Below are 26,585 nucleotides of genomic sequence, written 5' to 3'. Positions count from 1 at the left end.
GTTATTAAAGTTTAATTTCAGATTGTATAGGCTATCTGAAATTTAACGTAGGTAATTACACTTATTTACGTGACACGTTTTTTAATGCCAATATGTAATGTAAATGTCTAAAGAATATTAGATAAAAATTTAGAGTTCACGATCGTCAAACGATACATCATTGCGCAAGAAAGAACGAAACGAAAATAATGACCGATAGCCTAACTTACTGTGTGAACATCTATGTCTTTGAACTAGCTAGTTCAGTGTATATGTACTCCCTTTCTCTTCGGTCTTCGTAGTTCAGATCAGTACTTGGAACTGAAGAAGCGATGGGGAAATATAAAAAAAGGGGGGGGGGGGGATGAGACCAAATAAAGAACAAACGTAAGAGAGGGAAGAAAGGAAGAAAGAAAGACGTGGCATATTGGCTGACTTGATTGTTTGCTTGAGAAGAGGGGGGGGGGGGGGGGGAAACTTTCGCGCATGCGCAGTAAGGACCAAACAGAGAAGGAGACGAGAAACACGCAAAGAACGAAAGAACGATTGTTTTTGGTAACAGCGAACGAGCGAACTAGTCACCTAGGGATCTTTCGCGCATGCGCAGTAAGGACCAAACCACGACCAAACAGAGTAGGAGAAGAGAAACACGCAAAGAACGAAAGAACGATTGTTTTTGGTAACAGCGAACTAGTCACCTAGTTCGCTCGTCAGAACAGTTCAAAATGAACTGGTAGTTCGCGAACTACCCATCCCTACTGGAAAAATATTTACCAGTTTAAGTAAATTTTGGTGTAGTAATGCCACGCTACTAGTAGAGTTTATACGTTATAGTGAAAATATGATACTTTAAACTGAAACCGTTTTGCATGGCGAAGATACGATTTTTGGCGGGGACTGAAAAAAAATTCGTTAAAGTGAAATATACGTTATAATAAGGTACGTTATTGTACCGGTATTTTACTGTACATTTTTATTAAATTACGAGTTCTTTTTCAACTAGACCAAACGAACTTCGGTAAGCTATTGAACTTTCGTTTGGCTCGAAATATTTCGCTAAAAACGAACTTCGACAGATGAAATTCTTACCGAAATCGAAAATGAAAGTAGCAAATTTTCGATTTCGGTATCGGTATACCGAACATTCGCACAACCCTAATATTTTTACTCCTATAGAGATAAATAATTGTGGTGTTTATGCTAGAAAAAACAGCTGAAATTATATGTTAAAGAAGTTAGTATTTTGGCACATAATCATTTCTTGATTGTCTCTGAAGTATCTGTAGAGAGAACATATGGTTGTGTACCGAGTATAATGTGATCAGAAAGATGGTTGCCAAAATGTAACCGATGTTACAGTGGGATAAAATAAAGACAACATTAAACAGTTAGGTAGTTGAGCAAGAGAAAATAAGTATTATCACTGATCAATATTGTAGCCACTTTTGAGATTCAACATTTTTGACGGAACATATCAATTGCTTATTGATTGCAAAAACTATTTTAACTTTTTGTACTATTTTTATTGTAAAAAAAAATGCAAGCTGGTACAGTAAAATTATGTTCTACTGCAAATTATGTTAAATAAAGTAAAGTTTTGTTATAGTGCATCTGAAAGGTCCTTACAAATTCATTAAAAATTACCTTAACCCCATTTTACTGATATTAAACATTTATTTATGCATTAACACATGCAAAACAAAGATTTTTAAGGCTTTTCCAGGAAATTTAATAAAATGTTACTACATTAATAAAAATATAGATAGCTAATAAAATAAACTGTTTAATATTAAGTACCAACCATCCATTTAATACAGTAAAACTTGCTTAAGACGTTCCCTTATAATAAGTTTTCCCGCTTATTAAGTTAAAAAAAATTATTCCTTTGATCACTTCCATACATTCCTATGTTAAATTTTCCCATCCATAACATTTGTGTTGTTAGATGCTTCCCGCTTATAACGTTCAACATTTTAGGGGAGGGGGGGGGGGGGGAGGGGGAATTTTTCATCTTGAAACTTTTACACTTTGTTAATATTTTAAAATGTACATATTTGTACTTTAAAACATTAGTTTCTGATAAATTTTGACCAAATAAAATAATAATTCCATCAAATATATATATGTGTATAAAAATATAATGACGAAATAGTTATTTTTTCTAACTGAACAATTTTTTTTTCCACCGAAATAACTCTCACTCTGTTTATTCACCGAAAAGGGCCTTTTTAATTTACCAATTTTCATTGCCCCTAATTATAAGTCACTTTCAGTAGTTCTTCAGCAAAATTTAAAATCCTCTAGGAAACAGCGAGTTGACAGCCAACATATTTTCACACACACACACACACACACATAAAATTGTGACTTTTACGAAAGTCTAGGACTTTCTAAAGATAAGCGTTTAAATCTATATGCCTAACAAGGATGAATTACTGACAAAATAAAAAAGGGCTAATTGTTTTGTCAACATCAAGATTTAGAGACAAGGAAAGTTGATTTTATGAGTATAAAGCATTGACAAAATGCACTGATGGAGAAAAAAAAACAATTTTATTTTGGTACATGAATACACTAATGTAATAACGCCCACTAGCTCATGGCAAGGTCTGTACATTTACACCTTGCGAGAAATCAAGGTTCGATGACTAAAAAGGTTTCATTTCAACATGCCACAAATGACAGTGACAGCTGAATCTTAATTCTCTACAAACTTGTATGTGGCTACCAAAACTAAGAGTTTGCGCAACTTACTGTATAAGTAAACCACAGAAAGAATGTTTAAATTACAGGGAATATGTGTAAATTTAGACTACACAGATGAATCATAGGGACCTCAATTTATTCTGATTTTTACTACTGCTTCACATGTAGTGTGACTTACATTACACTATTTTTTTTAAGTTATACTATACTTCTAATGCGACTTCCAACAAAGTTGCGTTAAACGTTTAACGCTACCATGGAGGGGGTAGAAAGCACTGTTGCGTTAAACGTTCAACGCTCCTGGGGAGGGGGAATAGAAAGAGACAGAGCGAGAGTGAATGAGTGGCACTCGAACGCATGCACGTAGTATACTTGTTACAGGCCAGCGCGAGCATTAGCAACGAGCAGCGTCCAATATTCCAAGCACATGCGTGTGGTATTATTGCTATGCAGCGAAGTAAACAGTGTAAGCATCGTGAAATTAGCTGAAATACGTACTTGTTATATTTTAATTTATAATATTCATTATTTCATTTACTTGTTGATAAAAATGAAAAGTGAATATTAAATTAAGAAAATAATAAATATTTAAAATTAAGAATCTTATAATATTTAGTACAAATTATGTCATATACATTTATTATTGTCTAAATTGATTTATTTAATTTTTCAAATTTAAACTGAACTTTATTGACTGTGTTGACTATCTTTTTCCAGCCCTTTTATTATTTTATTGTAGTTAATTATTTGCATGCAATTAAAAACTATTTTTTAATGATACCAAATAAGTATAACTTCTCACGCGCGTACCTTAGTACATGCAACTTTTTTTTTACTATTGTTACCCATTTACTCCAAAATAATGCAAATTTTTTAAAAAATAAAATTTACAGGAAATATGAACACAGTTTTATTTGATCACCAAACATTAACACTACAGTAATTGACAACAAGAGTTTATACTCAAGCCACGCTTGCTCATCAGTCATCACTATCATAGGGCTGAAGGGGAGACTTGCTACTCATGAAAAGATCTAGCTCACAGTACACTATCCAAATTTTTGGTTTGAGGTGGTGAATTATTTTTCTCATTGCACCATTTCACTCTTGTAGTTCAATCTATGTTCTATCAAACAAGCATAAAGCCATGCTGCATGTAGAAATATCAATGTGCATTTTACATGTTTAATACACTGAATATGAAAGATGCTAGATGAAACATCCACACAACATCCTAGCACTGGAAACTTTGTTTCTATTTTCAAGCTACTTGCCATAAATAAAACAATGTCCTGATGCAGGACCAAAACAATTATGTTAACTACCAATAGCTAGAACAAGAGCTTATTACTAGAAGCTAAGAAATGCAGGTTTAACCATTTTATTTTTAGTAATATAGGACACACACATTCTATCAAACAGACAGTAATTACTATATTGATGAACCATGTTAAAGCTTAAATTACAATAATGGAAAGCATTTATTTATTACTGAACAAACAGATAAAACACAAGCAAATGCATAAATACCACTGTGGAATTTGAACAAATGATGCACTGTTCATGAGATCAACTCTAACATTTACCACTATGTTGCTACAATGTTTATGTGAGGCAGACTTTGTCTTTACTACCGTTTAGTGAGTGGTTTTACCCCCTGTTATTCTTTGTTGATTTCAAAGATTAGAAATAAAGAGTAGCTGCTTCCTGTTCATGAAACCAGGGAGCTTCTTTACGTGTCTTTAAATGATGTAGTAAGCATTTCTTTCCCTCCCCGTGCATCACAACATCCAGTTGGTGTAGAGTTTTAGTTTCTAAAAAATAAATACATGTATTCAGATGAAGAAAAAAATATTAAAATAGAATAGTTTCCTCTGACTTTTTGTCAAAAATATTTTTTTACATTTGTGAGGGAAATGTTTTAATTCACATCACAATTTTTATAGCACATATCTCCAGAAAAAAAATTATATTATGGTTTTTGTTCAATAAAAACTTGTACAGTTAAGTTTTCTGTTAATATTTGTTGTACATTATACACATAGAAACATAGTTTGGTTACTTTTATTATATCAAATGGTATATTTCTTCTGTACCAGGAAAAAATTCGAATTTCTGCAAATGTCATAACAGTATATCTGCCGAAAACTGTGTATCAGCACAGCTTTAGTTTGGAATTAGTAGTACAAACGTGCTGCATTAAAGTATCCACATTAATTTTTCCTAAACCTTTTAAATAGTGTTCTAACTACAGTAAAAACCCCTTAGGAAAATTTCCTGCATAAAAGGTTAAAAATGTATACTAGACCAATAAATACCCTTTTAACAAAATTTCTCTGTTAATAAGTCAATTTCTTATTGTCTTTAGAAACTTCTTAACAGGGATTTATTGTATTTTGCTATATTAAAATTTGAACACTTTAAAATGACTATGCCAAAGACTCTCCCCCTTGAAAATACATGAGTACTTACTGAAACTAAAGCGCAGCACAATTGACAATGATAAATAATCGAACAAAACATGAGCAATATCACAGAAAATGATATCATTATTAACAAGAAATGTTCATTGTGAAAATCATTCCTACATTTGCCACTTCAACTGATGGCACCAAATTTACATAAATTCTTGTTACCTTATGCATATACCTAATGCACATCATTTTTTGGTGGACCCAAACCATCCAAAACCAGCCAACACCATGTGGAAAAAGCAATTTTCCTTAGAGGATGAAGGGCAAGATAGCTTTCCTGTTGCGGGGGTAGTTGGGGAACTCCTTCTTATACGCCCTGTGCTTTCCCAGGGCCCACACAGCCATCTGATACAATCCCGCCAGGGTGAACAGTCCCGCTGAAAAAGAAAATGTGCATCCTGCATTACTTCATTTATCGTTTTGAACAAATTGTGTTTACATTGAACCAAAATATCAGCAGATATACCGTGTTTTATCGCATAAAGATCGCATGCGCGTAATCGTCGCAACCATATTTTAGGCTGTCAAAATTGGGATAAAAAAACTTCTCGCGCAAACGTCGCATGATGTTTTTGGTCCCGCTAGTAGATGCCGAGCGCTTTGTGTAGGTATCTTTTCCGTATAAAACAATGTATTTTAAAGTAGAAATCCAATATTTATTCGGTCATTAACACTTACTTAGTAAACTAACGGAAAAATATGAAGTTGTTTGACGTGTAAATTTTCTTATAAAGACGTTTCTAAACGTTATTTCCTTTATCTGATCGTCTGCATCGCCGCAGATTTAATTTCGGTCATTACCACTTATTTATTTAATCAACGGAAATACAGAAGTTGTCTGACGTGTAAATTTTCTTTTAAAGACGTTTTTAAACGGTATTTCCTTTATCTGATTGTCTGCGTTACCGCGGCGTACCGCTTATAAAAATGAAGCAAGCGCATCATTCATGTTTGGTTATGTTGCTTCACGTAGTCGAATATCGATATCTCGCCGATTGGATGCAACGCGCGCTCTCTGTCAGGTGCTGAGTTAACTACATTTGATAGCCCGCATTCTTTCGTGGCAAGTGTATACTACGACACGTTAGTTCATGTCAGTTTTAAGTGGCTTGCGTTCGCGTTAGACTTTTTCTATTTAAAGTTGAAGAAAGGTTTTTGTTTAAGGAATTATTAATATAGATTGTTTGGCGTGCTCTTGTATACTACACCTTTTTTTAAATAAACGTACTTTCCATGAACAGGTTTTGTTTTTATGAATAACTTTACCTAACAAAATTTTTTTTTCCGCATAATCGACGCACCCCTACTTTTCAAACTTGGTTTTAGAATAAAATGTGCGACGATTATACGAGAAAACACGGTAACCGCATGCCACAACGGATGACCTGCATGCTTTACATTGCCTCAACAGTTGCAAAATAATTATAATTAAATTTACATTTGTATTTTTGTATTTGTTTCGTACTTCTGTTCATAAATGTGTGTCCCGATTTTCAATATGACCCTAATTTATTTTTTTTACTACTTGGGTTATTCACTAAATCTCTGTCGGGTTGAATGGCCTTGCGCTCTGTTGACCTATATATCCACTTCAGTTTATTAAATTGCTGTCTGATAAAAAAATGTTAGCTTGCTTGCTGTCTGCATTCCTTGAAACGTATTTCTACAAATTTATATCCAGCCTGGATCAAAATAAACTGATAAACTCAATGAAATGAATTTCAAAAACATATAACTGTAAATTAATCTTGTTCGTTGACTTATTTTTACCATGACAAGTCAACCAAATAAATACTCCAAATGTGTAAGTAAATTTCACTGTGAATTCTAAGTGCCTATGAAGATATGATTTTGCAGAGATGCGATTAGCCGATTAATACTGTGACTAATAACTCCAAAGGGGGTTAGCCACCCTGATCCCTCGCTGTCTTTCACTCTAAATATTAATGCAAAAAATGTGCAATACAAAATAGTCAGATAATTAGCTAGTTAAGTTAGTGAGCAAATAAACCTTCATTAACTACTAATTTATAGGGACTGGGAAACTTTCTTTTGAAATGCCAGAAAGCTACACTTCAAATGGGAAAAAAGCTTTGTTTTAATTTCATTGCTTTGACCAAAATAATTTTACTGCCTTGTATAACCCAGAAAAATATAATATAAATATTTGAAGGATATATATATAAAAAATGTTTTTTTTTTAAATAAGTATTATAATCCCAATAATTTTTAATGAAACTGGTACCAATAACTGTCTAAAGTTTAATCAAAATAATTGACACATGCCAGTACTCTATCTTCTTATACATATACTAGATAATGCCCGGCATGCGTTGCAATGCCTCAATCAATTTTTTAATTTATTAATAATGTAATTTTTTAAACGTATACTAAGCATCTCTCTTTATCTCTCTAATTCTCTATATCTCTCTCTATCTTTCTATTTATATCTGTATCTCTCTACATATCTTTCTACATATATATCTCTATATATCTTTCTAGCGGACCCGACAGACATTGTCCTGCCCAAATGTACTTTTTGTGAGATATGGATATGGCGGTAAGTATTTCTACGCTGGACATTTTGTATCTTCTCATTATACATACCCCTCCTCTTGGGCACGCCACTGCCGTTACCAAAAACCTTTCCCATGGTTATGCAGAAGGCAACAACAATGCAAAAGCCCGTTGCCATGGAGGCTAATTATCAACAATATTTGGTTTTTTTGCTTTAAAAGCGTGTTTTTTTTAGTTTTTTCTTAACTCAGAATCGAGATAAAATATCCAATTGTGAATCCAAACCATCCTCGAATCCCCGTGAACTCACACACAAAATTTCATCAAAATCGGTCCAGCCGTCTAGGAGGATTTCAGTGACATACACACGCACACAAGAAATATATATATAAAGATATTATCAACACATGAATCTAAATTTGCGTACGTAGTTGAGTTTAGGTCAAAATACCTTTTTAAAACCAGTGTTTAGGTAAATTGTTAAAAGTACAACTAATCTGTTAAAAAAAAAAAAAAAAATATTATAAATTAATGAAAATGGTATTTGAGAGTTCCTCTCATTATACTTGATGATTCTGGAAAATAGCATTGCAAGATTTCAAGTAGTTTACTGGTACGGGATTTAAGAGTTTTAACATTATTTGTCAGGTTAAGTTAGTATACTTGTAAAATAAAATATATTTACAACACTTTAAAATAGAGCAAAGGTTTGATTAGGTTAGAAACATTATGTGCTTTTTGTAAGTTTTTGAAGATATATATACTGAAGATGAACAGTCAGCCAGTCTTCATTTTGGCACATTCTGTAATCATGCTCTAATCAAGCAGCTTGCAGTCAGATTTTTTTGGATGTTCTTTTCGGGCATTTGTTGATGTTTGTTGCAACGTGATATCAGATACTTCTTTCAAACAGTAACGCTCGTATGTATTTTTTCTTGTTATGGAGCAACAGTTTACAACATTGGTACTACACTAGAACCCTGATTTTAACCATGCGCACAGACCCACGGATTGCATTCGTAAAATCACTACTTGCATAAAATCGGGGTGGCATCATGCCATCAGCCTAGCCAGACAAGTCACGTGTGTGCCCACTTACGTTGCAGATGCTACCACCGCCACATTTTTAAACAGAATGTTGTCTTCTTCTTGTAGGATCATAATTTAGAGTATTAAAAACCACACAAAAACATTTTTACAAGCTTTCATTGCAATTTTTTCCGATTTCCCTACAGTTCCTGAGAATATAATCATAAAATTGCTGCTTCATTAAATCCGGGGTTCTAGTGCCTTCCAGTTATCAAAAATATTAATGTTCAATAATCCACCCCAGCCATGGTCCAAAATGTGCCAAACTAAAGAGTCTTCACTGTACATCCATGACTAAACTACAATACCGTGTGAATGATCAGGTGAAGCATACCTGGCAAGCACTGGGTCATGATGGTGAAGGACAGCCAGCTCCCCACCTCATAGGTGTAGTTGGGGCACGACACCCAGTTGAAAAGAGAGGTGAAGGGGTTGGAGGTGGCGACCGGGACCTTGCGGACCGAGGTGCCTGCCGGCCGCAGGTTGCGCAGGGTCACGTGGATGCTCAGGTTGCCCAACTCGCACAGCTACGACACCCCCCACCACAGTACGTCCCATTCTTAGTTTGCATTACATAGTAAATGGCACAAACTGCTGTCAGATCCATACTACCCGGCCCGTTAACATTAAAAATCTTGTTTTGTCTACCATTGATAAGTATTTTTTTACATTTTTTTTTTTAAATTTCACTGTATGTTGATTTATTTAAGACCATAAAAAAAGTATCTATCGACAGCATTATTACTGCTGAGTTATTCAGACAGAAAAAAAAATTAAATGCCATACACCAATTATTATTACCACACATGAGCAACTATTTGTAGCAGTCAGTCTCTGTAAATACAAGGCATTCTATTAAATCATGTGCTATACTCACACAGAGCCAATTTTAATATTTAATGACTTTAAAAAAGTTTGCAGACAAAAATGGTTTAAAATAAGATAGGGTCTTCATTTACACCTCCTTAGAAGTAAAAATGGAATATTATCAGGTGATGCTTTTGATGAAATATAAAAAGAAAATGTATCTCCAAAATTATCATTGCAAACTTTGCTTTACAAAATTTAATGTTTCTAATATAAATACATATTGTCATTGATTTACAGTTGTGTCTAAAACCTTTGCGCTCAATGGCGCATATCTGAGAATTCTCTCCAAACAAATACTTGAATGATTTCTTATTAGGCATGCCCGTGTCCTTCCCCACGAACAGTAATATTGTATGTACCCTTTTTTAATGTTGTTGAAAAGATGTAAAGCATGATAAAAAAAAAGGAACCTCAAAACACCACATATGATATCCCTCTTTCTGGGCAACGTTTAATATATAAAAAAAAAGTAATCTTGAATTTTGAATCTATGAACAAATTTCTGAAACTTTGGAACTGAGCCGAAAACATGGGTAATTTGGAGGGGAAAAAAAACCTTTCTTATACATATACAATAAACGGGTGGAGATAGCAACATCGTTCTTGTGTGCAGGTATCCACTGGGTATTGAGAAATGGAGTTAGAAGATTGTTTTGCATTTGACTCATCTGCTACATCTGCTACTAATACTGTCGTAGAAAATACTGCCAAATGACAAAACTCACACAAGTCATCCAAAACAGTATCAGGTACTTACTGATGCTGTTGCAGAGTAGCTTTATTTCCCGGTTGCATATTTTTTTTTTTAAGTAGTTATTTCAAAACATTATGACAAGTCCTTCAATGCAAGTGGTGATTTTGACAAAAAGTAAAGTACAGCTGTAATTTTCAACTGTACGTAATTACATTTCTGTAACTACGAGTATCTGCCATTGATCACCAAACTGAGAATTTTTCCGATTTACCTCTTGGTTATCAAAGAAATCTTTAGAATGTCTACTTACTAATCCATAGAAATTTTTTCAAGCAGAAACGAAGGTGCACTACATGCAATTGGACTCACAATGAAGCCGGCCAGGCCGCAGTATATCTGCATGGTGCGGGGAGGGGTGTACAAGGGGTGGTTGACATGGTAGGCCACATAGGCCGTGAAGAGCCAGTAGTAACTACAGTTCTTGAACAGGTTGAAGAGAGGCATGGTTGCGTGGGAGAACCGGTGCACAAACAGTGTTTCCAGTAACCGCTTGGCATAGTGCACCGCCCAACACACTGCCGCAATACTGCAACACAACATGACCCCATCCGACACTGTCACTAGCCTGCCAACACACTCTAGCCTCTGATCAGGTTGCATTCAATTCCAACCATGTGGAGCTCCTTTAAACACCACTGGGCCTCCAACAATGTCTCCCTGCTCCGATTCTTCACACCTGTACCCTTGGTCTTATCATTAATGCAATTATTTTAACGTTTTAAAATTGTATTTTTCCCAATTTCATGAACACACTCAAACTATTTAGTAGCTGAGCTCTCTAAATATTAGAGATTCTTAGGGTGGTATCAGCATTAACCTACTCCAACAGGACAGCATCATATTATCTGCCTGTATGGTAAACTAAATTTATAAGCCAATCAAATTTCTGATTTTCCTATAATGTTGTACATTATAGGAATTCTGAGGGTGTTGCACTGTTTGCAAAAGCACCAGTTATTCTGCTAGGTGGTAAGAATGATTGTTGAATGGCTGTGGGCTTTAGTAAGGGCTGAGTACTGCACATCACACTGCCCCCAAAACTCACATGATTTTTGATAACTAGTGTTTAAAATGTTTCTTGTAAAAATACACAAAATAATTATTGTATCATGTGTACTGTGGCTCATACCACCATGAATATGTAATTTAACAATGCATTTACTCAAAAGTAATCTGTAGCTGTACTTTATTTGCATCAGTTATTTTTATAAAAATGTATTTGGAATGGCGATATGGCTTGTAAAACTGTGAATAATGTAAAAGGGCCAGTATAAGAAAGAAAATGCCTCTGTCTACATGGTCTCGCGCACACACACCCTGAAGAGAAGACAAATGAGTAGTTATGTTTCTGTATTTCATTCTTAATTTTTTAGGCATGAAACTACCAGTAAATATTCTTGAAAGCTATGAAATGATTACATTACACATTAATGGTCATTTCTCCACCATACATGTTATTATAGTTACAGCTCAAATCTCATAGTTGTCATATGCATGATGAGAAGACTGTGCGCCAGTTCAGAGCCTTGCGCTTGGAGACGATACTGCGCTAGAAGAACCCACGAGCATCGCTCTTTATCATCCCGCCTCACAAACACAAACACACCCCTGTCTAGGCATGACCCTCAAACAACACCTTTAAGGTGTTGAAAATAAAAATAACGTGTGCATGCCGCCACGAAGGTACTTACTGTACGACCTGGTGGGGAGGTACGGTGTTGGCCCCCTCTCCGTAGAAGAGCCAGGGGCGCTGGTACAGCCACAGGTACACAAAGAGCGGACCCGCGTACTCCGCGAGGAACACAGTCTTCCAGCCGATCTGCGGACCCAGGTCCTTGACGTAGAGGCGGCAGTCTGCCCGCACGTTTAGCGAGCTGAGGGTGTCGTCGTCCCCGAGGGACTTGCCCTTGGGCTCCAGCCTGAGCGACTGCCGGCAGGGGGGCAGCCGCTTGCACTCCGCGTGCAGCCGCGCCTTCAGCTCTCGCACGCTGGTCGACGGCAGCACCTGCGGTTCAACCGTGCGTCACCGACACCAACCACCAGGCCGGCACTGCATTCCAGCAACATTTACAAACACGTCAACATTTATTCCAGTATTGCCAAGAATTGTTGGGAAAAAAAAAATATGTTTGTTGTACAATTTTTTACAAAAACTTTTCTTTCCTTTTGTCCACGAGTCCATCAACATTCACTTGCTCAATACCTCCAAATAATTGTACCTGTACCGAAACCCAATAAATCCTACTTTACACATAAAATGCCTTAATGTGTACTTTCAATTGTATTTAACCTGGAAATAAAAAAGAGTTATTTAGAGCATAATTTATTTTATTCTTGATTAATAAATACGTGTAGGTATCATATAATTCAAGCACTTAAGACCTTCCTGCACCATTTAGTAGTACATATTTTCAACATATAATTACAATTTATTTATACTGTACTAGCTATGGTACCCTATGGTATCCAGCTATGGTACATGAGGGCAGATAAATGCTTTATATATACAGTATTGGTAAAATAACCTTGAATTTTAAGGCTAAATACAAAAATAAATTTGTTTGAAAATTATAAGAATTTAAATGTAAGAAATTTAATAATATTTAAAAAAAAAAAAAACACTCTTTAAAAAACTTTTATCTACCAGTGCAAAGCCAGGTACAGCAATTATTTCAAAATTATTTTCTTCCAAAATATCACAAACAAACAAAAATACATGCTATAATTATACAGTTGAGAACTATTTAATTTACAAGTATTCTATGAAAAGTAAAGTAAACACATTAAGTTTGACTTACACTTGCCAGTCACAACAAATTACATTAAAATACTTTCTCCAATTGTAGGCTACACTTTGTTATAATCCCTCAGGAACTGTAGGTAGGTACTTACATTTTTAAGGATAAATATCCTGTGTTATTTCAGAATGTTTACCTACTGAATACGGAAAAATGCAAACAATCCGTTCACCAATTGCAGAGTTACGTTTTGTTACCATCCCACAGGAACTATATATTTTTCTGAGATGAAAAGTATTCTATGTACTATTCCAGGACCTACAGTAACCGGACACCAAATTTCATGAAAATCGGTTCAGCCGATAAGGAGCCAAGTGGTAATAAACATACACAAACGTTCGGATTTATAATATTAAGCAGGATAGGATTAATCAGTTTATTTTATGAGAAGATAGGTTAGTCACAATGTAATGCGTGTTACTTCATACATTTTATTGGGATTGTATCATTAAGTGAGTGAGTGGTGGTGTAAAAGATCATACCTGCACCAGAATCATCACTACGAGATTTAGTTTAGCAGTGACTGCTTTATTATGATGATAAAATGTAATTGTTCTTGATAATGTGCAAGAGCCATAAACATAACTCAGAGGTAGAGCACTTTTAATTTGATCTCAAAATATATTTAACGATTATAGTTTCAAAACTTGTGTCGCTCAAAAATTATTTTTCCTTACATTCTAGTTTTGAATCTCAACAAAATTATGAAATGGTTATTAGTTAAAAAAAAAATTGTGTGACAACCACCAAGACATAAATAATCACTAGAATGAATAACCAAATGAAGAGTCAGTAATGAGCATGCCACGAAAGTGTGGTATTGCTTCCCTTCCCAAAACAAAATCTACCAATCAGTATCTCACTGTTCTAACACAATTTAACACATCAATAATTTTGCCACAGCAGTTGCAGACAGCGATGACATCAAACACACACATGCAGCACAGTTTTAGTATTGTGTTACTAACATCTGAATTTTAAACATCAACAGTTTTTAATTGGCCAAAAATTAAAAAAAAAAAAAAAAAAAAAGGCACAGTGTTATAAATTACATTTTGATTAAACCTAATGCCTTAAAATTATTCTTAAATCAATTTTGACAATGTTCTAAAATATCAGCTATGTATTCTTTAAGTATACTGAATCAATATAGATTAGTCAAACCGTTATATAGGTCTACTATTATTTTAATAAATTATAATCTGTTATACCTTAGTGCATGTTTGTGTATCTTTCTGCATAACCTAAGCTAGTAGTGGGGAACTGGGTGTTATATTACATGGTTGTAGGCCTTACCAGTATCTGAGCCATTTAATAACAGTTTCAGTACAAACGTGACACACGACACAACACAATTTAATGAATGAATGGATGCTTAATGTCTCTTCAACATCGGGACAATAACAACAGACAATGAGGGTGTTTAAGTGATGTGGATGGAGCGGTGACGGAATACGTTGGTGAAGGAAACTTGAGTACCCCAAGAAAATCCCCACTGCAAACATTGGATATGTTTCCCGCTAGCAAAAAATCCAGGGTATACTGTCGGGAATGGAACCGTTGGCGGGACTCTAAAGATCTGAACACCACAGCATCTACAAACATTGAAAAAAAGAGTGATTGACTTACCTGTTGGGACAGACACAATAAAAATTACCTAGACAAATAAATTAAGGAAAAACTGTCATGCACACTGTTTATATATTAATTTAAAAATTATATCTTAGACATAATTTAACTTCTAATAAGACGTATAAGCAGGGCAAAAACTCTGTAGGATTCTCAGGAGAGGGGGAGGGGGTGCCACGTAAGTAGGTACTATATCAATTACATTTCAGTTACGATTTTGCAACATACATGTTAACCTGTCAAAAAGTTTGTACAAAGTTTTGAATGCTTATACTTACATTCTTCAAAGTCGCAAGGGACTTTGATCCTTGTGTACTCAGTATCTCCACCTGTAATATAAAAATCACTGCATCAAGCTCAGCCTGGAACCTTATACATATGTATGTAAATATAACTTATTGACCATGAAACAAAATATGTCCTGTAATACATCAATATTTTGGTTCCTTTGTATAAAATTTTATTTCTTGAATTCCTTCAATATTTGTTACATAACTCTAAGTGATTTCACACAGCTACACTTCATCTGAATTTTCAAATAATATTTCAGACAGTAAGCTATTAAATATTAAAAGTACCATTGCTATTATTTATTAAAATAATATTGGAAAGAAAATAGTGATTTTCGGTTCTACTTATTTCTCGGTTCTTAGTTCGGCTGAAGTTCTTTAAAAAGGTTCTTGGAAATTCTTGTAGTTAAATTTAACGTAAGTTTTAAAAGTGTATCGTGCCTACCACCGGCATACCACAGGCATGCAACAAATATTAAATTGACGACAGTCGTCGTGCCCTCCTAGATGCAGAGGCCGTACCTGTCCGCCGACGTGGGCCTAAGGGAGGTATGTTCCCCCCAGTGCACCGGCTGTGAAGTGCTACGAGCAGGGACGCACCCGCGTGCGCCCTGGTACGTCAGCGGACGTCAGGGTGTTGTAAATAGTTATGTTTTGTATGCACATTTTTAAGTAATCACGAGCCTCCACAATTATATATAGGTCTGACGTAACAGATCTCTCACGTCTGGAATAGTGTATGCAAATGCTGTTTAAATACTTAGCTTGTCTTTAATCTGTAACTTATTAATTAATCCATTTGTGTTTTTGTTTCATTAATTAATTACTTGTCATGTCGTTTTAATAATTCTTTGATTCTTTCAAGTGCTATGTTAGTAATGTAATCGCAGCCTGGCGCACCGCGAGACAGGCCTCTCCCACGCCGGCCGATTTCCCCTTCCCTCCTCCGCGGCCCGCGGGCCTCAGTTCGCGGACGGGCAGAGAAGGGCAGTGGCGAACCAGACGCGGGGACAAGCAGACGCGCGCTTGCTCCGCTCCGCTCGGGAGACGTGGATCTTAGCTCCGAGTTTGCAGTCAGTGTAAGCGTCACGGGACTGCCTCTGCAGTCGAGCTGCTCTATATCAGCATTCGTTGTACCGCTGGACTTCTCTCTGTCATTACGTATCGTTTCGGGACTATAGTTGCATACGTCATAGGCCGTGTATGTGCCTCTTCAAACCGCCGAACTCTCTCAGTCAGTACGTGTAGTTACTGGACCTTTTCCGCTTATGTGACGGGCCGCGTACGTGCTGCGTAGCACTGTTGAACTTTCGTAACCGGTACGATTCGCTACGGGGTTGCATTCTCTGTCACATCGGGTCACATTTTGTGGCCAAGAGTTATTTCCGGGAGTCCGGGTTGCGGCGGGGAGGACGCTCGTTCCGCGACGTGCCGGCCAGGCTGCGGCAGGATTCTTCACGGAATAAAGGGGCTCGTGAAAACTGACACCATCGTATTATCCTTGTTACCATCTACCGTTCCTCCTACCTACATAACGTTCCCTCCAGGTCCCGTATTTTCCGGTCCCGGCCACGTTGGCCTGAACTCACTCTCTCACCGACGAGAGCTACACGGGCAAATCAGGATAGTTCACAACAGGGAATTAGGGACCATAGGCCAAGGGACGTCAAAATAAATAAATAAATATTATGCATGTATTAATTTTTCCACAGGTCTACTCTAAGTTGAAATGGTCATACATGTCTCTTTGTGAAAAGAAGGGGAAAAAAAAATAATACTGGCCTCAACAAAGAGTACTTCTTAGTTTAGCTGACATTTTCCTGTGCTACCAGAATGATTCACCTTCAGGAGTCCAAATACCGTCAAATGAAGAGGCTCCATATTGTGACTGCAGTGGAGTTTAAAATGTAATAAAACAATTCCACTGTCCTAGGCAAAGTTAAGAGATTCAATACTGCTATGTGATTTGTAATTGTCCAATATGATCAGTTTAGGTTGTTCCTTGGTGGGTGTTTAATGCTTGCAAAATGCTGGAGTTCAGACAGAAACAGTTCACTTGTCATCTATCCACTTGGACTAGCAACTCCGTCACTTCCAGGTGGAGCACTTTTGAGCATGAAGTCTCTGAAAGATTCCTTGCAAAAATAAAGAACGGGGGCCAACAATAGCTGTAACAGTCACCAACACCCCTCATTCAACAGTAGCCATTTGTCCAACTTACTTTTTTCCCATTTCAGCAAGAATCTTTGAACAGATGTTGAACATGGTTTGTCCATGCTGTCGTCATGTGTTGTCCATAATACTTGTTTAGTTCAGTGTTGGTTTTGCTTGGCCGAGATCAGCTGATTCAGTCTTGTTTTCTGTGAAATGTTATCTTCATGTTTTTTTATTTTTTTTTATTTTCGGTAATTTTTCCAAGACAAACAGTGCAAAACTGCCATGGCATATCCAAAAAACTGCATTAAATTAAAATTACCCATTGAATGAATCTGTTAAAGAACGTACCAAATTTAAACTTTTCTTTTACATATTGCAATTTAGTGTCGAATAGACATTAGTTTTGTTAAAACCCAAAGCCCTTTATGTCTGCTCTGGAGTTCGTAAGGCATATTTATGATGTTTTTGGATCTTGATCAGCCAGTCTTAACCTTACAATTTTTGTCATTATGATTGTTTTTTTCATTTAAAAAACCATAAAAGAAATTGATTCCAATGATGTTTTAATGAGTGGTGTGGCTATTTCCATTATGGAGGTAATGAAGAATTCTCTAATCTTGCTTATGCTGAATTTGACTTGCATAACAATTACGCATTAATTTTTAAGTTCTGGATAAAACTCAATGATTATTACTGCCCAAAACCAAAAAAATCAAAAACTAATAAGAGTACATCTTAGGCACTGTACCAAGGCACATAACCACGATTTCATTTTGTGGGGGATATATTTTTGGCATTGTCTGCTTAACATTTTTAATAGCACTTCAAGTGGTTTTAGACAAAATATTTTTTTTTTTGGCAGTCTAAAATGTTCTATTTGAAAAATTACCAAAGAAAACTAGAAAAATTAAGTATTTTATTTGAGAGTACAAAAGAAAAATGTATTTATGGATAGCAGAATTTCGGAAATTCTCCCTCTGGGCTACATCGCTGACTACCAGCATTTCCCTTGAATAAATACACAATATGTTAAAAGTATATTAAACTATAAGAAAAAAGAATTCTTGACAGTGATTATTCACCATGAAAACAATAAGTAAATTTTGTTTCCAGCCAGCTATCACAGGCACCAGTCTGCAGACGGCACACACAGAGCCAGCAGTATTTACCGTTGCTGCTTACTCAGCACAAACTGGCAGTGCGAGGAAGTTGATATTCAACCTTGGGATTGAGCCAACCAAGGTCACAAGCACTGCTACATACAATGAGTGGCCAACATCCAGACACAACGCCGCAAACTGATGGGGCTTGCAGGCCGCCAACACGCATGGGCCCAGCAACTAGCAGAACCCCACACCAGCTTACTTTAAGGGAAAAAGGAAGAACTGAGTTGTTATTAACATGTAATTTTAAAATCTGGCCAATATGTTTTTGATTACAAATGATGTTTCATGATTTGGTATTCAAAATACATTCAGATTTAATTTCCCCGTAGAATGATGCAATTTACCAGAATTTGATCATTAGCATATTGTTACGATTTACCGGGTTCGTAAAGGATAGCCCAATTAAAGATTTTATTACACTACAGTTTTATTTATTGCCACTACTTATGTCACTTACAAATAATCTTCTAAAATGGCAAATAATCAATCGCACTTAAAAAAATGTTGCTTCCCCAGTCACTCGTTTCTTACAATCCACACACCTCGCTGGGCCGCACCTCTGGTGCAACTCTCGCTGCAGCACCCCTCGTGGATCACCGCCACGGGACTCCATCACCGCACTCCGCCGCCACCGTCACACTTGCCTTCGCAGAGGAACCGCTGAACACCTCGCTCGGAACTCCGCCGCACCCGCGACACTATCGCCCGGAACTGAACTCTTCGCCCTGGAACCTTCGTCCAGGGACTTCGCTGCTTTATCGCCCGGAAACTCCGCCGCGGGAAAACTCCCGACTCCACTGAACTGACTCACTCACTGCCCTGGAACCTTCGTCCAAGGACTTCGCCACTCAGCCGCACCTGTGGCACTATTGCCCCGGAAACCCCGCCACGAGAAAGCTCCCGCCTGAACTCTCCCTGACTGAGGCCGGCATCCTCGTCTTATATATCAGCCCAGGCATCTTCCAGAAATCACGAGCACGGCTGGGGCCAGTCGCGTCCTTCCGCACCGACCCGACGGCAGAAATCTCTCGAAACACGTTACGGCGGCTCACGTAACTCCGCAGCTGTCAGGTTTCGGATGTCAAACTAACAGCGCCGCGTAGGGAGCTGAGGGCTGGAGGGAGGTGAAGCTGCGACCCAGGTGCGAGCGGAATGTCTCATGTTACGCGGCCACATGATGTCAGCAAGCTGTGCACCTGCACGTGTCGCGATCTTGCTCATGTTCGTAACATTGCCCCTTCCTTACACCTGTTCGTCCCGAACAGGTAACGCATCTCCTCCTGGGTGTCCCCATGTTACTCAAAGTTTAGGCCTCCTGCCTTTCCTCCATCGCGGGCTGTACAGCCTCACCAGATAACCCTCTCTTGCAGTAGATGTAGCTTCTCTCATCACTCAGTTACACTTCTGCGTCGCAGATGCCCCATGTCGTTCAGCCAGTTGCCCGAGCCGGGCCGACTGTTGCCTTGGACAGGCCCGATACTCTTGAGAGCATTGCTCATTGCCTTCCAATGGTTCGCTTGTTTCTTCCCTTTTTCTCTCTTTTTCTTCTCTCGTAGCTACTCGTTCACACAGCATTACTTCCCAGCTCTTCGTCTCTTCATGGTTCCTGATTCCCTCTTCGTTCTTCTGAATATCATCTGGACTGCACTCAGATACTCCCTGCACCATCTTCTTCACTCCTTGCACCATCTTCATCACTCTTTATGTTCTCATTGTCTCTTCTCGGTCTTCCTTCCCCTGATCTTGGCCTTTCTTCATCTCTTCTTGGTCTTCCTGCATCTCTTTTTGGTCTTTATTTGTTTCTTCTTTAGACTTCTCTATCTCTTCTCAACTTTTTGTCAACTCTTCTTGGCATTTTCCCCTCTCTCTTTGGTTTATCTTCATTTTTTCTTGTTCAATATTCCTCACTTTGTAACCCATCTTCACTACTTCTGTGCTTTTCTTCAGCTCTTCTTTCATCTTCATGTCCTGGCTGTTCTCCTCTCCTTGACTAATTTCCTCATGACTGTTTTTCTCTTCGTTGTTTTCCTCTTGGCTGGTCTTCTCTTTGCTGTTCTACACTTGGCTGGCATTCTCTTCTATGCTTATCTTCACTTTGATCTTCATTCCATTCTTCATTTCATCCTGACCCTTCTTCATTCCCTCTAAGCTATTATTTGACTTGCTCTTCATTTCTTCATGATGGTTCTTACTCTCCTTCCTTTCACTCTTCATTTCTTCCGTAAAGTTCTCGATTTTGGTTCTCATTTTTTTAAAATTTCATTATTGATCTCTTCTAGGGCAACCCTTAACTTTCTGATTATCTTCTACACTAACCTCTTCAGCAGCCATCTCTCTCTATTTTTATAATTGAATAACCTAAATAATTATGTATTTATATTACTGTTTTAATTTTTAATGACCTTGACTAAACTTATAACTACTCCAACAGTAACTCTCTTACATTCAAAACTAACACTAACTACAGTATACTCAAACTAACTCTAGAAACTGCAATTTCACTAAAGTTCTAAACACAAACTTTATTCTCGAAAAACTAAATTCTATTTCTCTAATTTTATTCTAATAATGTTACTGAATTCTAAATCTATTAATTAGGGCTATCCCACTTCTGACACCAAAATGTTACGATTTACCGGGTTCATAAAGGATAGCCCAATTAAAGATTTTTTTATACTACAGTTTTATTTATTGCCACTACTTATGTCACTTACAAATAATCTTCTAAAATGGCAAATAATCAATTGCATTTAAAAAAAATGTTGCTTCCCCCGTCACTCGTTTCTTACAATCCACACACCTTGCTGAGCCGCACCTCTGGCGCACCTCTCGCCGCAGCACCCCTCGTGGATCTCCACCGCACTCTGCCACCGCCGTCGCACTTGCCTTTGCCAAGGAACCACTTGACGCCTCGCTCGGAACTCCGCCGCGCCCGCGACACTATCACCCGGAACTGAAATCTTCGCCCTGGAACCTTTGTTCAGGGACTTCGCCGCTTTGTCGCCCGGAAACTCCGCCACGGGAAAATTCCCGACTCCACTGAACTGACTTACTCACTGCCCTGGAACCTTCGTCCAAGGACTTCGCCACTCTGCCGCACCTGCGGCACTATCGTCCCGGAAACTCCGCCGCGGGAAATACTTCCAACTGAACTCTCCCTGACTGAGGCCGGCGTCCTCGTCTTATATATCAGCCCAGGTGCCTTCCAGAAATCACGAGCTGGGCTGGGGCCAGTAACGTCATTCCACGCCGACCTGACGGCAGAAATCTCTCGAAACACGTGTCGGCTGCTCGCGCAACTCCGCAGCTGTCAGGTTTCGGATGTCAAACTAACAGCGCGGCGTGGGGAGCTGAGGGCTGGAGGGAGGGAAAGCAGCGACCCAGGTGTGCGCGGAACGTCTAATGTTGTGCGACCACATGATGTCAACAAGCTGTGCACCTACATGTGTTGCGGCCTTGCTCACGTTCGTAACAATATTTATAAAACCTAACCGAATATTATGTGATAGGAAATTATATTAAAATTTTGTAGGATTGAGCAAAACCATCGTCGAAATTTAAGTTCCATGTTGGCTTAAAAACATTGTTTAAGAGAGTTTAATTTTCAAATTTTTCGGTGATGGGACTTCCGGAAGCTTTTTTTTTTCCTGAGGGCTATTCCGTAACCTCCAGATCCCATATTAAGGACCCTATCCAAAATCAGGGCCATGCAAAGTGTACTGCCACCACTGCCAGCATGCAACAATATACCGTTTAGTTAGTTATTTTATGCATTTACTACACTTGGGTAATGAGCAAACCTTATGAAAATTAAAAGACCAAATATTGCTATTTTTGAATACCAACCAGTATTTATAAAACTTGCAAGATAAGAAAACATATTATGCATATAAAAAAATTTAATAATAGTGTCTTTCTATGTTTAGATTAACATGCACTGTAAAAAAATTTCTAAACAACTTAAATTCTAAATTATCAACTCTAACGAAGGATACATATATCATACTCCACATTGCATTTTTATAACACTGTACTTAAAACGCCTTGATTCCATATTCTTGTCCTGATCACAATTAACCTGATGTTATGGTATTTCATATAAAAAAAAAAAAAAAAAACCTTTTTTTTTTTTTATTGGAAACAAGTTAATACAGTGACATTAATTTGGATTGGATTTGATTTGTTTTGAAAATATCAAACTAAATTGATGGTAGGAAGGTAAACTCGATTATACATTATAGCTAGTCATCTCTGCTTGTGATATTTAAAGTTAATAGAAAACTAGCTTAAACTAAAGTTTATTCTATTTCTATTTTTGCTCTAGAATTAGAAATTTAAAAATTACTTTTTAAAATAACCTACTAGTAGGCCTACTCACCTGCATCGTCAAAATTTTCTGCAACTCCAAGTATTGTATTCCAATGAAGTTACCACAACCTCGATCAAAGAAGGCGCCCTGTCTACCTTGAAAGCTAAAATCCTTCTAATACATCATTAACATTCCAAAACATAACCAGGAGCCAGGATGACAACAAACTTTTTTTAATTATCTTTTAAAATCAATTTCGCCAAGATTTCCGAAACAAAATTCTCTCATACCTCTTTCAAAATTTCCCCAAATTACAAAGACGTTAACAGAAAGATACATTACCATTTTTTTTTTTTTTTTTTTTAGTTGTTTGTATGGTTAACGGCTTTCGCCCACAACCAGAACTAAATCATTACAATCTTTATCATATCGTAGCAATCAAATCTTTTACTGTAAATTAACACCCATGCCTTACCCGGGACTCGAACCCAGAACCCCTCGCACCGTAAGCCGGTGTGCATCCGACTACGCTACGGAGGTCGGCATACATTACCATGTTTTGTTACTTTCAGGAAATATATTATGTAATAAAAAAATCTTAAATAAAAGAGAATAGATATCCACAACTTTAGATTTTTTTTCACATAGGCTGATTTTCATTTTTGACATATCTCAGATAATTAGGCAGTAGAAAACTAGTTGGTCAAGCTAATTTTCAGTACAGCTGCAAGACATAACTTCTAGAATTCATTCTTCCCCCAATTTATAACATTTAAAATGTGATTTTATAGTTTAATATACAAAATAGCTAAGAAGTTAAAGAATGGTTGTCAAATATAGATTCTAAACTCTAAAGTCACTACGCCTTCTGGCAAGGAGCGAAAAACAGGTGGGCTAAACAAAATGTGATTACTGTTAAGACTCTGTTTCATGAACTAAGATTAAACCAAAGCCTAAATAAAATTTAATTTCAGGATAGCTTTTATTTTAGTTTTACGACCCAACTGTTACCGTCTGACTTTGAAATATTACTTTAAGTACAGTTTACCTTGGATGAACTGCTGGCATTTTTGTTATCCTGGAACTAACAAGCAACAGAAAAGAAAATGGCAAGAAATCAGGCGAGGTTAATTGTAGACAGTGATAGTGAAACTTACTATTTGGGAGAATACAATGGTAATTTAACGTGTGATGGCGCTGACCTCATTCTTTTGAGATAGATATGGAATGTTGTTACCAAACATGAACAGAGGTTGACGCCTTATGCCTTCTGCCGAGGTGATGTTAATAAGGTGGAGTTGCTTTTGGGTGCCAACTAGCAATATTAACTATGTGCTAGTGCGTAGCCGAGACTCTTGACTCAGGGCGTGACGTCGCCACGTGGCCGGCAGTCAGTAAGGGTCGTTCTGTCAGAGTTACCCCCGGCTGTTTTAGCCACCAGGGACGCTATGCTACGGGTGTTGTAAAAGATACGCGGAGGCTCAATTTAAAGTGTTTTATTATAAGGCACGCTATACATGCGCTGCGTCGTGCATGGCCCGCTTACTGGACGCTGCGCTCTACAGGCCACGTTTCTGATGGGCTTGTGCCGCGCTACCCTAATGTTCCGTGCACACTTCACACTCCACTAACCTTAAACAGTATTTAAGTAACACTGGGAGTTCCGGTGATGAGCACGAATTAAGTAAGGGTGAACTCAGGTCGACTAGCCGGACTGTCCGTGAGGCTCGGAGCTGATGGGTTTAAAACTCACGCAATTCTGGTAGAGATGGCAATGGCGGAGGTCGAGAGGCTCCGCGGGCGACTTGCGACTGGTCTCCTTGGAGGGCGGTGATCAACTGGCGATGGCTGTGACGTCCGCACGACTCCCCAGCCTCGCTCCCGCGAAAACGTGTCGTGTGCAAAAGTAATCCCAGGCCATGCACGTCACCTGATCACGCTAAAGTCCAGAATTACAAATAAAATTTAATCAAAGCCATTACTCAATTAACATTGTTTTTAAGAGTGCTGAAAGTTAATTACAAAGTCCAGATAATGAGGTCACCTCACAGTACCCCCGTGGTCGACTATCGCGCGGGCGACAGTCCATTAGACGGGGCAGCTTATGTTCGAGGCGTGGCACCACCCTGCACCCAGGTGCGTTCACGTTGCACACGCTCGGGGCGAGGCGGCGATGTGCCATAGCAGTCTGTGCGGATTCGAGGAGCACTAATGGTTGGCATCAAATGCCCCCCTTTTCCTGAGGCCGCTATGTTCATCGACGCCCCGATCACACGCATTGCCTCGTTGCACTGAGGCCGACACTGCCTTGGGGGGTGGTCCCAGGGCTGCTGGGTTTTGGGCGAACAGGGGAAGCAGAGGCTTGACACTGAGGCGGGATACGTCGGGGTGTGGTTTCCGGTCTACTGGTGGTCATAGTGGGCGCCAAATGAACTCCCTGAGGTGCCCCGGATTTTGGCGGACTCGGGTGGACTGTCGTGGTCCCTCGGCACTAACAGTTCCCCCTCCCACTCCGGGGGCAGTCTGGTCACCACCCTCCCCCCTGCCAGAAGGAACAATGGGTACCTCTTGGCTGCTACCCCCGCAGCATCTTCTCGTCGGCGCTCTGCACACTAGGTGGGACTGCCTGACCTCAGGCTGGTCGGGGGGGTAAAATACCTAGGGGGCATGGCTGAGTGGTCGTGGTAGTTGGCCCGCTGGGGCATTCGCCTCTGGGGTCCAACCTGTCAATCAGATGCCCAAGTCCCCTTAGCTCGCTCCTCGCACTTTGGCTAAGATGGCGGGAAGTCGTGACCGGTGACATGGTGGGTGATGTGGGGCGTGTGACTGGTGATGCGAACAGTGACATCGGTGATGGTGTGTCAGCTATGATGGTGGGCCGGCATACATCCTGCGTGTCGGCGGGTGAGGTGGTGAGTGGTGGTGTGGCTGGTGGCGTGGCAGGTTGCGTAGGATGAGGAGCTGGTGACGGGGGTGGTGATGTCGGCGATGTGGTGTCCATGGTGGTGCGTTGGTGGTAGGGTGATTGGCCGACTGGTGACATGGCACGTGAGGCTGGTGCATTGGGGTGGGGGCCCTTGGGCACTCCTTACCCTCAGAGGGATCCTCAGTGGTGGAAACGAGACGCAGGTCGTCCCTGTGGATTTTTTGGCCCTACCATTTGGGAGTCTGATGAGGTATGTGGTGGGGCCTAGGCGTCGCAAGACCTCCCGGGGGGCCGCCCACTTGGGGCTTAGCCCCACGCAGTAGTTCTTCCCGCCGGATGACAGGTGGTGACACCGGGCATAGACCATCTGCTCTGGCTCCAGTGGTGTTGGAGGAGTGGTTGACTGTGGGGTTCGGGTGGCCAGGAACTGGGCCTGGTGCCATCGTGCCTCTTCCCTTAGGTCAATGGCTGGTGGGCGGGTGACTGCCCCTGCTGCCTCGGCGACCCACAGCTCACCCGGTAGGGCGAGGTTCTGACCGTGGAGCAGTTCTGCGGGGGAATGGCCGGTAACGGCATTGACTCGCCGGCGCAGGCAGTAGAGCAACTTAGGCAGGTGTACTCCCATTTCGAGTGATCATCCCCCAGACGGAGGTGCAACTGAACTTTGATGTCCATTGAGTTCGCCCTCGGGTGGTACGTCGAGGTAGTGTGATGCTAAACTCCCCAGCATCGGCAGTCTGCCACCGAACATCTCCCTGTGAACTGGGTACCGTTGTCTGTCAGTAGCGTCTTTGGGTACCTGTAACGGGGGAACACCTCGCTGTCCAGGAGGGCCACTATCGTCCCTGCGCGTGCATTAGACACGGCGAACGCCTCTGACCATCGCATGAATACATCGGTGGTCACAACGAGGAAGCGCTT

The 26,585-nt window shown here is 39.2% G+C and overlaps 1 protein-coding gene across 1 annotated transcript; it reads right to left on the bottom strand.

The window, feature by feature from the left end:
* Positions 1-3,571: 3,571 nt before the first annotated feature.
* Positions 3,572-23,268, bottom strand: LOC134530563 (probable very-long-chain enoyl-CoA reductase art-1). The gene is made up of 6 exons (XM_063365509.1): positions 22,808-23,268; positions 15,095-15,145; positions 12,081-12,394; positions 10,699-10,915; positions 9,100-9,292; positions 3,572-5,536 (listed from the first exon to the last, which is right to left on the bottom strand). The coding sequence occupies exons 1-6, from the start codon at positions 22,811-22,813 to the stop codon at positions 5,409-5,411; spliced, it is 909 nt and encodes a 302-aa protein (XP_063221579.1). The 5' UTR covers positions 22,814-23,268; the 3' UTR covers positions 3,572-5,408.
* Between the last annotated feature and the right edge of the window lie 3,317 nt (positions 23,269-26,585).

The sequence above is a fragment of the Bacillus rossius genome, chromosome 3 (genome assembly GCF_032445375.1).
Source record: "Bacillus rossius redtenbacheri isolate Brsri chromosome 3, Brsri_v3, whole genome shotgun sequence".
In the NCBI taxonomy this organism is placed as follows: Eukaryota; Metazoa; Arthropoda; class Insecta; order Phasmatodea; family Bacillidae; genus Bacillus; species Bacillus rossius.
This window is presented reverse-complemented; position numbering and strand designations above follow the sequence as displayed.